This window comes from Liolophura sinensis, chromosome 9 (genome assembly GCF_032854445.1).
Source record: "Liolophura sinensis isolate JHLJ2023 chromosome 9, CUHK_Ljap_v2, whole genome shotgun sequence".
Classification (NCBI taxonomy): Eukaryota; Metazoa; Mollusca; class Polyplacophora; order Chitonida; family Chitonidae; genus Liolophura; species Liolophura sinensis.
The window spans coordinates 23,666,140-23,679,402 of NC_088303.1; the positions used below are offsets into that span (position 1 = coordinate 23,666,140).

The 13,263-nt window shown below is 39.1% G+C and overlaps 1 protein-coding gene across 2 annotated transcripts in view; it reads right to left on the minus strand.

Annotated features, from left to right (window-relative positions):
* Positions 1-12,981, minus strand: part of LOC135474977 (E3 ubiquitin-protein ligase MIB2-like) — a 33,803-nt gene extending 20,822 nt beyond the window's left edge. The window contains exons 1-7 of one of the 2 annotated variants that reach the window (XM_064754687.1): positions 12,881-12,981; positions 7,981-8,252; positions 7,254-7,425; positions 5,939-6,045; positions 4,226-4,414; positions 1,872-2,002; positions 474-581 (exon numbers count right to left, since the gene is read on the minus strand). In XM_064754687.1, coding sequence (XP_064610757.1) covers positions 474-581; positions 1,872-2,002; positions 4,226-4,414; positions 5,939-6,045; positions 7,254-7,425; positions 7,981-8,212 — 939 coding nt within the window. In that variant the 5' untranslated portion in view covers positions 8,213-8,252; positions 12,881-12,981. The remainder of the gene's footprint in view (positions 1-473; positions 582-1,871; positions 2,003-4,225; positions 4,415-5,938; positions 6,046-7,253; positions 7,426-7,980; positions 8,253-12,880) is intronic. The other variant, XM_064754685.1, reaches the window with a different exon arrangement.
* Between the last annotated feature and the right edge of the window lie 282 nt (positions 12,982-13,263).

Sequence of the window (13,263 nt, forward strand, 5' to 3'; positions counted from 1 at the left end):
CTGTTTTAAATATGTTCCCGCCACGATATATCTGAAATATTTCCGATGTGGCGTTAAACCATAATCATTCATTCATTCTTTCTTTCGGATTGCTTACTATGTCTGTGTAATTTTACAAAGTATGATCTGGTCCAGACAAACTATGCCATTGTGTCTGAACCCAATACCCAATTTCTCAAAACCGAGAAACACCGAAACTGACGGGAACGGTGTCTCATTCAGTTTGACTCAGACAGACAGACAGATATAAAATTGCTGGCGTTCCATTCATTGATAGACATAGTCTACATTCATGTATAGCAGGTAATCTAAAAACACGCACAGGCTACAGGTCATGGGGAGTAGCAAAACATCCACTGGAAAAGGAGTTCAAGCAAAAACAACAGGTAACCTAGAAACATGTAGGGCATAGTTCGAGTCGAACCAGGCTGCCAACCCTTTTGACACAGAGGGAACAGCGAAAAAAACCTTACCTTGTTCAAAGCACCTGGATGGAAGCGGAACTTTGTCCACTTGTCATACTGTACCCAGACATCACCATTGTCCATGATGTGGTGAACAGTTCCTACCTGCCCCAAGTGCTAAAAGAGAAGGTATTACAGCCAAGGAGTGAAGAAATTACAATAAATACAGAGCACATATACTGAAAAGAAATAGCAAGAAAATTCTTTGACTGAAAAGAAGATGCACAGAAATGAACTAATGCTGTTACAGAACTAATGTAGTAAAATGACAAGGAGATATAAAGTGTCGCTGCACTGGTATTGCAAAAGAACTGTATCGTCCAAATCGTACAGCATGGCAAGTATTTGATTTATTTATTTACTTGATTGGTGTTTTATGCGATACTCAAGAATATTTCACTTATACGACGACGGCCAACATTATGGTGGGAGGAAACTGGGCAGAGCCCGAGGAAAACCCACGACCATCCGCAGGTTGCTGTTAAACCTTCCCACGTAGGATCGGAGAGGAAGCCAGCATGAGATGGACTTGAACTCACAGCCAACTCACGGAGGAGAGGCACCTGGGTCATTCCGCCGCGCTGGCGTGCTAAACCACTCGGCCCCCACCGGTAAGTAGTTACAATGAATAATTGACCAAGTTACAGTGATGATTTGCAGAGATGTCATGCTGGTTACATTGATTGAGTGCTTGGGGTTTAACGTCGTGTGTAGAAAAGACAAGTCACAGAAAAGATGTGTAGAAATTACAAGTTATGGTAAAGATATGTAGAAATGCAGTAAGCATGTAATGTAATTACCAGACGTTACAGTGGAGAAGCAATTTACAAAGCAGGTGTTCAGGGACGGCCAAAATTCAAAGTGCAGATGTACCTAATTGACTAGAGGGTGCAGTACAGATGTACTGAAATGACCGGAAATTACAGAGCAGAAGTAATGGGATGGCGGGAAGACACAGTCCAGAGCTACTGCCATGCACAAATGTTAGAGAACAGTTGTGCTTAAATGACTGAAAGACACAGTGAAGCTAGGCTGGAATGACAAAATCTGAGGGACTTGATGTACCAGCAATGAGGCTTCTATATTTCCGTTTCCAAAACAGCAATTTTGGATAAAAGATGTGGGTCATAAAAATACAGTTGTATTTGATCCTGATCATAAGAACTATCTGGTAAGTCAACGGCATGCATATAAGTACAGTTAGGCTGTTGTAAACAAATCATTCGCAAAAACCTGTCAAGGTATCAAAGTAATTACTTACAGTGCTGATAATAATAATACTAAGCAATGTTTAGAACATTATGATGGATAGTTACGGTGTAATTAACTATTTAATTAGTAACAATACACTGTATATGATGACCAAACATCCAGTCTATAGACATAAATGATATGATATATCCTTACCTTTGCCATATTTGGTATCCAACCGCCGTGACCTTCCTGCATGACCTTCACTACGTCTACATCTAGGCCAACTCTGACTTTGTCACCGACCTTGAACTCTCCACTGGATGACACAGCCTCATTTACCTTACCTGCACAAATTACTCCATGTATTTATTATATTTTACGTTTTGTTCTGTATTTGTTTCAATTGTAATTTTATTTTCCCATTTTTTTACACTAAGTTCTAAATAAAAACATTGAGAACAATGAAGCACTCCAAGATATAGGTAATACTCCTAACAGCGTATGTGCCGCTCTCTACGCTCGCTTTATATCACTGCCACCACTAGACAAGCGTACCCTTTGGAGACTTGTTTAGTCTTAGCCTTACCACTGGTGTCCTTGTGCGGAACTATTTAATCAGCATTCATCAATAAATTGTTTCAGGTGTTGGTTAGAATCATGTTGTGCACATGTTAGATAACATGAGTGAATGGGTATAAAGCATTACTAGAAACAAAGGTTGAGACAGTTTTTGTGTTTTCTGACATCACAGCTTCATCACAGTGACCCCTGTGACCTGGGCATTGTTCAAGATTTCTGTACAAATTGAGCTAGTAGTAACAGTGATGTAAAACGAACGAAAGGATCGACGCATTCGCTGTAAGGAATATGACACAAAAAAATCAATTATTTCATGTCACATTTTGATTAATACATGTACTTTTCAACGCAAGTGTTGTTTTTTTTCTTTTTGTTTCTCTTTTTTCGCTTTCTTTTACAAGAAGAGACCACACTAGACCAAATGTATCTATGCATCGAATAATTATCTCACATAAATTTTAAAAAGTGTACGTCTTTATTTTTCTGATGGTTTCCGTGGTATCGCGGTTCAGAGTAAGCCAAAACGTGTACACTGACAAAACTGAAAGCCGCGCTATGTTATTAACTGTAATCAATCAGAGACGAGTTGTTTCAGTAACCCGAGAAGGCAATTGTCTTCGCTGACGTTACCCAAACGTTTTGCGTTTTAGCCATATGAGAATTTCAGATTAAAATTTGATTTACTAAGGATGTCAGAAAAAAAAATGACTGAGGCCGTTGAGGTCAGTTTTTACAATTCTCCATAAATAACTAAGGTTATTTACGAAGTTTCTATTTTTTGTCTTTTCTATATGATAACTCAGTTCAAAATATATAAACAAGTTCAGTGTACATCATGTGCCTTTGAAATTTACGGCCCCGAGCTCCAATGAAAGTTTAAACAATGTACAAAGCATCCTTTCAGCAGAGTTTGCCCTTTGACGAAAAATCTGCAAAAAATGGTATCATGAACTAGACACACGACTATGCACACAAACACACAACTAACTGTCACTCTTTATATGATCGATGCTTGTAAAGCGATAGCGGTGGGCCGTCGTCTGCACACGTACTCTCCTTCGGCAGCGCAACAGCGTAAACATATCACGGAGTTGGATCAAGTTCTAATAATATGGGTAGTACGCAAAAGAAAGGAACGTCAAAACCATTACCAGAAAACTTTAAATATTCAAAACAAACCGAATCTGTGCACAGCTTCCAACTTGGTCTTTGCACAAACACCAATCCATTACATTTTATGGTATTCATCGGGATTTTGACTCGGATGTAGGAAATATTTAAAGGAAAAGAAAATTTGAGAAAATGACACTTCTGGGAAGAAGAGTTCTACCAAAAATGTATGAACTGCACTTTGGCGGTTTCCGGCGACAATTTTCCTCTGAACACAGAAGACTTCAGGGCTAGTTCTTAGCACTGACTTTGATTTTGGCGCTGACTTTATTTATAATTCATCAATCTTTTTATGGCATGCAAATGCGAGGAAATGCATACCCTTTTCAATGATATTTGTTTGATATTTAAATTTTCTTCTCCTTTAAAGGATTCTTGTCCGTTGTGAGATTCGCAAAGAACACAGTATAATGTCCTACAGGCTTTATACATTCAGGTGTGGCCGATGTTTACGATTTTTGAATGCTGTATTCCAGCATGGTACATGGTTTAAATACTGATATCACTCAGTCGCCTAGAACATACGCTGCAGTTTTCCTACATCAGTGAAAACTGTTGACTGCTTCTCTTTGTATGGTTCCGTCCTATTTTTTTACTTTATATACTTTCTTAGCTCTTTGACTGTTTGAGTTAAACGTTATTTTGGGAATTGGCCTAGCCATTATTGACCTGGAACGTCCATCTTGGTTGACGACTGGAATACGAATGTCTGTTTCGATGCATCCATTCAAAGTGAGAACTTAACCATTTCCTGGATACATGGCCCACGTGTGGTTGCTTAACAGTGGAGCTGCTATAATTGTGTCTAAACTGCTTACCTAACACGGGTAGATGATCCTTGTAGTAGAAGCCACCCGAGGCCTCCTGCACATACTTCAGGTCCACTTTACCTTTGTAACCCACCCGGTAATTATTTTTCGACCCCGAGGACCAGACGACACTGACGCCGCTCCGCCCGGTGTCTGTGCCCCAATTCATGACGTTTACCACCTTACCACCTTTACCACCTAAAATGAAAAAAAATAGTTGTGTATCAGTAAGAAGTAATGTAAATGACGAACACCTGAACAATAGTTGTACATATGTTACATATCACCATCAACATATTTACGAAATCTTCCCATCCACGAACAATTTGCAGCGTAATGACCCAGGAGTCTCTCACCAGTGCGGTCGCTGTTCAAGTTCAGCTCATGCTGGCTTCCTCTCCGGTCGTACGTGGGAAGGTCTGTCAGCAACCTGCGGATCTTCGTGGGTTTCCCTCAGGCTCTGCCCGGTTTCCACCCACCATAATGCTGACCGCCATCGTATAAGTGAAATATCCTTGAGTACGGCGTAAAAACACAATCAAATAAATAAATCAAACGATTTGATCGTGGTTCTTGTGTCCCTGTTCTTGATTTGCTTTGGAAATGAACGTGGAAAATTCCTACAGAAAGGTTATTTTAATTGTGCGGTTTAACGCCGTACTTATCATGTGAAAGACGCATTCTTTACTAGTGATATAAATATGAACTTACATAAAACTTTTCTCCGACACAACAGACATGGATGTATGGCAGCTGGATGAAGAAAATGCCTCACTTCTATACATTTCGCAGCTACTACAGCCCCACCCCATCATTGGTCTCGACATTTCTACTATTAACTTCAGGATTTATTTATTTAGTTATTTCACTGGTGTTTCACGCCCTACTCAAAAATATTTCACATGTACGAGAGCCGCCACCATATAGTGAGAGGAAACTGGGAAAAGTGCGGAACATACAGGTATACACTTAAGTAATAGTATAAAAGATGGTGACTAAATTATCGAAACATCTAACATGTGATTACCTATATTATTCCATATTTAAAAAGTAGATAAATACACATCTTTCTTCCTTCCCTTCACACCTTCCCGTACATGTATTTCAAGCCACGCAAAATCCATTTTCCTCATGAAATAGTATTCGTGCATTCAAAATGTATATCCCACCGCCTTTGCTCATACCTACACTCGCGTCAGTTAAATGAGTTCTTTTCTTACTGCTGGTGATGTGGCTGTTCCATTTGTACTCATGATACTGATTTAATTCATTCATCTAGAACATTCTTTGTGTCTTTCTGTCATCACTGAAAACTGTTTATTGCTTCCTTGGCAAGAAACCGTCCTAATTGCTTACATTCTATGCTTTCCTACCCCTATGGTGGTTTGTGTTGGACGTTCTTTTGGAAATTGGTCTTGCGATTTTTGTCCCAGAAACTCTATTTTGGTTTACGGCTGATATATGAATGTCTGTTTTGACGGAAGGTTCATTTTGGTTTACGGCTGGTATATGAATGTCTGTTCGACGATAGGTAAATTTTGGTTTATGTATGCTATATGAATCTCTGTTTCGACGAAAGGTTCGTTTTAATTTACAGCTGGTACAGAAATGTACCTTTTGACTCTTAGGCTTATAGTCATCAGAGTAAATAAAATATAACCTAGCTTATAGAATGAGTTACTTCATGTCAAATAATTCTAGTTCGTATGTTTGCAGACTTACCGTCTTGATCTTCCCATTCCCAGTCTGGTCCCCTGACAACCTTTGCGCCAGGATAGATTCCCTTCGCTTCTACCTTTGATCCCCCCTCCCTTTTGGGCACCGTGAATCTGCAATCACATAGATATACACCCGCTTTCTTACAGCTCTTCTGTCCACGGTTATAAAATTCTGTTTATTTCCACAGATACAATTAGACTGTAATACCGTCATATCTGCGCGTGACACTAGAACATCATGCCGCGGACACCAGACAAGGCCACATTCTCGCCTCGGACAAAAATACCGTGAGCCAAGATCACAGATCTATTAGGCCAGTTTCCGCATTGAACCTCTGCCTTTACACAGTTTGTATGCACCATGCGCCACATACATAACATTCGTTTAGCTTAACCAAGAAGAGTTATCTTCAAAGATCTTGTCAATAGGCTGCCTATGTTCACAATTCTCACAAACCCCATTCGTTCAGTTTTACCTCGTAAATATGAGACATTCAAATCTGCTGTGAAAACAAGTTCCTTTTTTATTTTGGTGGATCATTTTCAGATCACGCACAGGTGAGTATTTCTCTCATATGATGAGGTTAGGGACACAACTAACCATTGCGTTGATATCACGAGAACGTTTTTTGAAGCAGCTGTAACTTGTGCTTGATGTGTACGAACATCTACTGAAGACATATGCCACCACATGAAATGTAATTTGAATGTCCTACACTGAGGTACGTTGTCTGCTTGGTTAACCTGGTGTGTCCACAGTAAAAGAAAGCTAAAATATGAAGTAAGATTCATCACAGAGACAATTGAATACTATTCCTAAAAAAAGACTTTCACAGTTTTAGAAGTTTTGAAGTGTGCTCAAGACATTCAAATGTTTAAAATCTATAGTGGACCTTGTTGACCACACTGACAGTGTTTAACCTCTCTGACGTCACATCGATTTTTTCCTCACGTTCACCAGAAGGAAAGAATTGTTGAGAACATTACTTCAGTACCATTTTACTCATTTGGAAACGATCTATTCTAGCATTTAATGTCGTGTTTACAGTTGGAAAACCTTCATGTGAGGTCAGTTCCTAAACACAGGTAGTATGGTCCATAAAGTCCACCTCAGAATTCAACATTAAAATGCCTTTAACTCTCTTGAAAAAATAATATAAAACGTATTTTATGTATAGTTTTAAGCAGTCTAACTAATGATGTCTACTTCGATTTTGAGCTGTGTTTTCCTATAGGAAGCGAGGGCCACTAGATATCTTGTTAATACTATCCATCGTTTGATTGCTGGAATAAACGCAGAACAAAATAATCTTACAAACCCATTGGAAGAAGGTGTGTTAAACCTCTGAAATGGATGAGACAGCTCGTGCTTGTCGGCCATGTAACAAATACTGCACAAGTCGAAGTCGTAGCATCTGGTACATTTCCACCTCATTCCATAAACCCCACTAGTTCCACACGAATCACAAGTGATGTTTGAATGTCTCATTCCTGAATCGTACACACAAGAAAATCTCTGAATTTGACACCAATAGCCAGTGAAGAAAAACGGATTGTTCGTGAAGTCATCATAAAGAGGGCATGGAGAATTTTGAAGGGTATACTTTTGCTAATCTAGTTATTTACATTCGTATTATACATTATGAATAAAATAATATTTTCTTTCCATGACATGTTGGGGGCCTCCGTAGCTCAGTTGGTTAGCGCCCTAGCGCAGCGTAATGACACATCAGTCTCTCACCAATGCGGTCGCTGTGAGTTCAAGTCCAGCTCATGCCGACTTCCTCTCCGGCCGTACGTGAGAAGGTCTGACAGCAACCCGCGGATGGTCGTTGCTTTCCCCCGAGCTCTGCCCGGTTTCCACCCACCATAATGCTGGCCGCCGTCGTATAAGTGAAATATTCTTGAGTATGGCGTAAAACACCAATCAAATAAATAAATAAATAGTATCCTTGCCAAAGAATAACAGTTTTTGAACATTTTTTCAACCATTTTCCGTAGGAATGTTCATTAAGTATTTCGTTATCATAAATCTTTCAAGCCTACCGATGGGTGCATTGTCCAATACACGCAGATCAAATTCCCCCTCGGCACCCACACGGTAGGTATTACGTGAACCCGAGTCCCACAGCACGTCAACAACTTTGTCTGCTAACAGTAGACCCAACATGCCCATGGGACCCCCAGTACGAATGACGGTGCCCACGTGACCTTCTCCGCCATCCTGATTGGCCCATTTCCAGTCGGGACCACGGACCACACGAAGCCCCTTTTCCATGATCTTTACCACTATATGAATGATTCGATCGTCCAACGTTCTGAAGCAGACAAAGGTAATTAAAGAGGTCAGATTTTTTTCCTTTTGTGGATTGTACACGAATACGCTTTGTTTCTAGACCTTAGCACACCTGTTGATATTTTTACGAATTTACACATAAGTGTTGTTTTTACACCTTACCATCTACATATCGTAAAACTCTAATTCTACAACCTAGTTAGTATAGTTCCTGTAATGGCACTTGAAAAATAATACAAAAATTGCTGTGCGGGAAATGCCTTTAAGAGAGACAAAGCAAGTAGAGGCATATTAAATAAGGCATTACGAATACTAAGAATCGAGCGTTGTGTTTACTAAGAAAAATAAATATATGGCCGGCAGATTCAATTACCGATTCCGAGTAATTATCAATTCTTTATATACGTGCCGAAATAATGCAAATACGTGCCAAATTTTACAAAAGCGGTCCTTCTACGTCGGGCGAGCTACAGGGGATTAATATTTTGTTCAGTGTATTTTCTTCAATAACCAAACGAGCCCAAAATTTAATGTTAATACCACCTACAGGTCAAACGAAAGTCCAGCCTTCTTGTCTGGTTGGTTGGTCAGCAGGATGTTTTAGAAGATTTTTTAAAATTTTGTAGCATTAATGTTGGATTTTTTTCATATTTATGAAAACAAACTAAGTTGGCCTATGTGCATAATGCCAGATGCATCCGACAGACGTAAATGTACTGAAAATGTTCACCAGACACTTGCACATTTTTGCTTTGTAGAGATTGTCATGATGGTTCCGCTTTGAACACCCTTAATATAAAGCTGACTCATTGAGAAGAATTTATGACCTCAACTGACACTACTATTCCTGCCGGAAAAAACAAGGCACCAAGCAATGGATTATCCAATAATAGGTTCCGGATCTATCAAAACCTTATCTGTTGCTGTGAAAGTTCTATATCGTATTTGAACACTCACAAAAGTTGATAACAATTATGATCTATTTGAATTCTCAGGCTGAACATGACATAGATTGCCATGGTAACAATGCAAACATACATGAATATAAATAATACGTATGGGCCAAATCACAAAGTGTTGAACAATGAGTCTGTACCAGCATACGTGAATCTAGGATTTGAGAATCTACATCTATGTGAATCTATAAGAGTCTACATGAATCTATAAGAGTCTACATGAATCTACGAGAGGCAAAATGAATCTATGAGAGTCTACATGGATACATGAGAGTCTACATGAATCTATGACAGTCTACATGAATCTGTGAGTGGCTACATGAATCTGTGAGTGGCTACATGAATCTGTGAGTGGCTACATGAATCTGTGAGTGAATACATGAATCTATGAGAGTCTACATGAATCTATGAGAGGCTACGTGAATCTTTGAGAGGCTACATGGATATATGAGAGTTTATATGAATCTGTGAGAGAATACATGAATCTATGAGAGACTACATGAATCTATGAGAGTCTACATGAATCTATGAGAGGCTACGTGAATCTTTGAGAGGCTACATGGATATATGAGAGTTTATATGAATCTGTGAGAGACTACATGAATGTATGAGAGTCTATATGAATCTATGAGAGGCTACGTGAATGTATGAGAATCTATATGAATCTATGAGAGGCTACATGAATCTATGAGAGACTACATGAATCTTTAAGAGGATACGTGAATCTATGAGAGTCTACATGGATATACGAGAGTCTACATGGATATATGAGAGACTACATGAATCTATGAAAGTTTACATGAATTTATGAGAGGCTACGTGAATCTATGGGAGACTACATGGATATATGAGAGTTTATATGAATCTGTGAGAGACTACATGAATCTGTGAGAGACTACATGAATCTATGAGAGATTACATGAATGTATGAGAGTCTACATGAATCTATGAGAGGCTACGTGAATGTATGAGAGTCTATATGAATCTGTGAGAGGCTACATGAATCTATGAGAGACTACATAAATCTATGAGAGTCTACATGGATATATGAGAGTCTGCATGGATATATGAGAGTCTGCATGGATATATGAGAGACTACATGAATCCATGAAAGTTTACATGAATCCATGAGAGGCTACATGAATCTATGAGAGACTACATGAATCTATGGGAGTCTACATGAATCTATGAGAGGCTAGGTGAATCTTTGAGAGGCTACATGGGTATATGAGAGTTTATATGAATCTGTGAGAGACTACATGAATGTATGCGAGTCTATATGAATCTATGAGAGGATACATGAATCTATGAGAGTCTACATGGATATACGAGAGTCTGCATGGATATATGAGAGACTACATGAATCTTTGAAAGTTTACATGAATCCATGAGAGACTACATGAATCTATGAGAGACTACATGAATCTATGAGAGGCTACGTGAATGTATGAGAGTCTATATGAATCTGTGAGAGGCTACATGAATCTATGAGAGACTACATGAATCTATGAGAGGATACATGAATCTATGAGAGTCTACATGGATATATGGGAGTCTGCATGGATATATGAGAGTCTGCATGGATATATGAGAGACTACATGAATCCATGAAAGTTTACATGAATCCATGATAGGCTACATGAATCTATGAGACTACATGAATCTATGGGAGTCTACATGAATCTATGAGAGGCTAGGTGAATCTTTGAGAGGCTACATGGATATATGAGCGTTTATATGAATCTGTGAGAGACTACATGAATGTATGCGAGTCTATATGAATCTGTGAGAGACTACATGAATGTATGAGAGTCTATATGAATCTGTGAGAGACTACATGAATGTATGCGAGTCTATATGAATCTATGAGAGGATACATGAATCTATGAGAGTCTACATGGATATCCGAGAGTCTGCATGGATATATGAGAGACTACATGAATCCATGAAAGTTTACATGAATCCATGAGAGGCTACATGAATCTATGAGAGACTACATGAATCTATGGGAGTCTACATGAATCTATGAGAGGCTAGGTGAATCTTTGAGAGGCTACATGGATATATGAGAGTTTATATGAATCTGTGAGAGACTACATGAATCTATTAGAGTTTACATGAATCTATGCAGGCTACATGAATGGAGGCTGTAAGAAAGGTCTATTTATGCCATTTTAATCATCTCAGTATGGTAGTTTATAATAAGTTTATAACAGCCATATACATACACCGATTACATTCGCCAGTTTCTTGAATTTTACTTAGGTGTACATTTAAGTGTCCAATATCTATATAAAGGATGCCGACCAATGGTTTCTGTCGGTTGCGTATTGCCTTTCACCAATGAGATCACGTGTTCGAATGTTAGACGCGCTGGTTCCGGTGAGATTTTACCTGCCATAAATTGGTTGTTCCAACTGATAAACTTTGGGAGAAAAATCGACATAAACCCCATCAAGTTGGTACAGTGACAACCCGAACAGAATTCACTTCGTGCTACCAAATTTGTACTAAGTCGGCGATATATCATAACACAATCTGATATCACTAGACCCACGTTACTAAAGCAGATATGACGCGTTCCTTAGCGGTAAGGACCTATAACCCTTGTATTCATACTTGTGTAACGTATACATGTAAGCAAACATGGGTCACGTCTGTCTATGCTCTCAGCGAATATATGTACGCCGGTAAGATTTCCAGCGAGCACAGTCACAGGTAGTCCATGACTATTTTGAAAACTATCTTCTGCGAAGTAGTGGCAGATCACCTGAAACAGCGCTCACAGTTGAAAGGAAGCTAATATTATATATGACCCAAAGGACACCATACATATCAGGTGACATATTGTAGCCCACAAGACGCTACATGCGGTCTTAATGTATTGTGCATAAGATCTAACAGGTTGTAGCCAGGCATGTGTTAGTAGGATGATTCCACGGAAACGAAAAACCTGAAAACGACTTTCACAGCGCCAGCAAAAGATTGAAGACTGTTTTTGTTCGCTCTCTTTTCGCTCTCTGTTCCCATGTAATGATATATCGCAATGTAGGCTACTTGTTTCACGAAGGTTGAAGTCTTAATGGATAAACTATAAGGCTTGACCTGGAATTGCAAACAAAATCCCACCTACATATACCATATACATGTAACATGTATAGGCCACTTTATCATGCATTGGTGTTTGTACATTTACCGTACAATTGATGTACATTTGCAGTACGTAGCTTATGTAACAATGCTACTGCCTATACATTATTCCATGGCCACCAGATAATACTGAAACAATATATAGCAGGTTAACCATTAGTATCTTCTGTGAGAAATAGTTATATTATTGTAAAAATTCTTGAATGAAAAGATGCTCGTTAATAAAGTGATTGGATCAATACGTCTCTTGTGCTCTAGATCAAGCCAAGTTCGTGGAAATCACAACACAGACATACAAGGAAGTACATGTAGAGGCCTACATCTGTGACTAAATAGCTCGTGTTCCATAACACAAAATGAACACGCGCAGAGAGAGGTGCAACGTAGGTCACACATACACATATGCCTTTATCCTATACACAGGACACGGCTTACGATTATAAACATATAGGCCTGTGCAGCTAGAATCTAAGCTATAGGCCTATAGAGAACTAGACTAATTCATGACAAAGCAATTATGAAATGAGTATAGTGGCATGCTTACCTATGCCATACAGAAGCGTATAGGCCTAGAGCTTACCTAACTATGATGGTCAGATAAAACTGATTAATTCCCTAGAAGTTTTGAGCACAGCACTCTCTATCCCGAGCAGCTGACCGGATATGCAGCTATGGCGGCCTAGATTTCTAGGTATATCCCTACATGTACTTTCGTTTTGAAACGAGGCTTTATTTAACCCTATACCGGCACCTGTATATGTGTCATTGCTACATATGTTAGCAACAGGTATCGGCGCTTAGACCTACATGGGCCTATGTGCCTGTCGAACTCAATTAATGTTTAAGATATCATTTTATCGGTTACGGTATAATAAGGTCCGTCGCCTGTACCAACTAAGTCAAGAGATATTCGACACAAAAACAGAA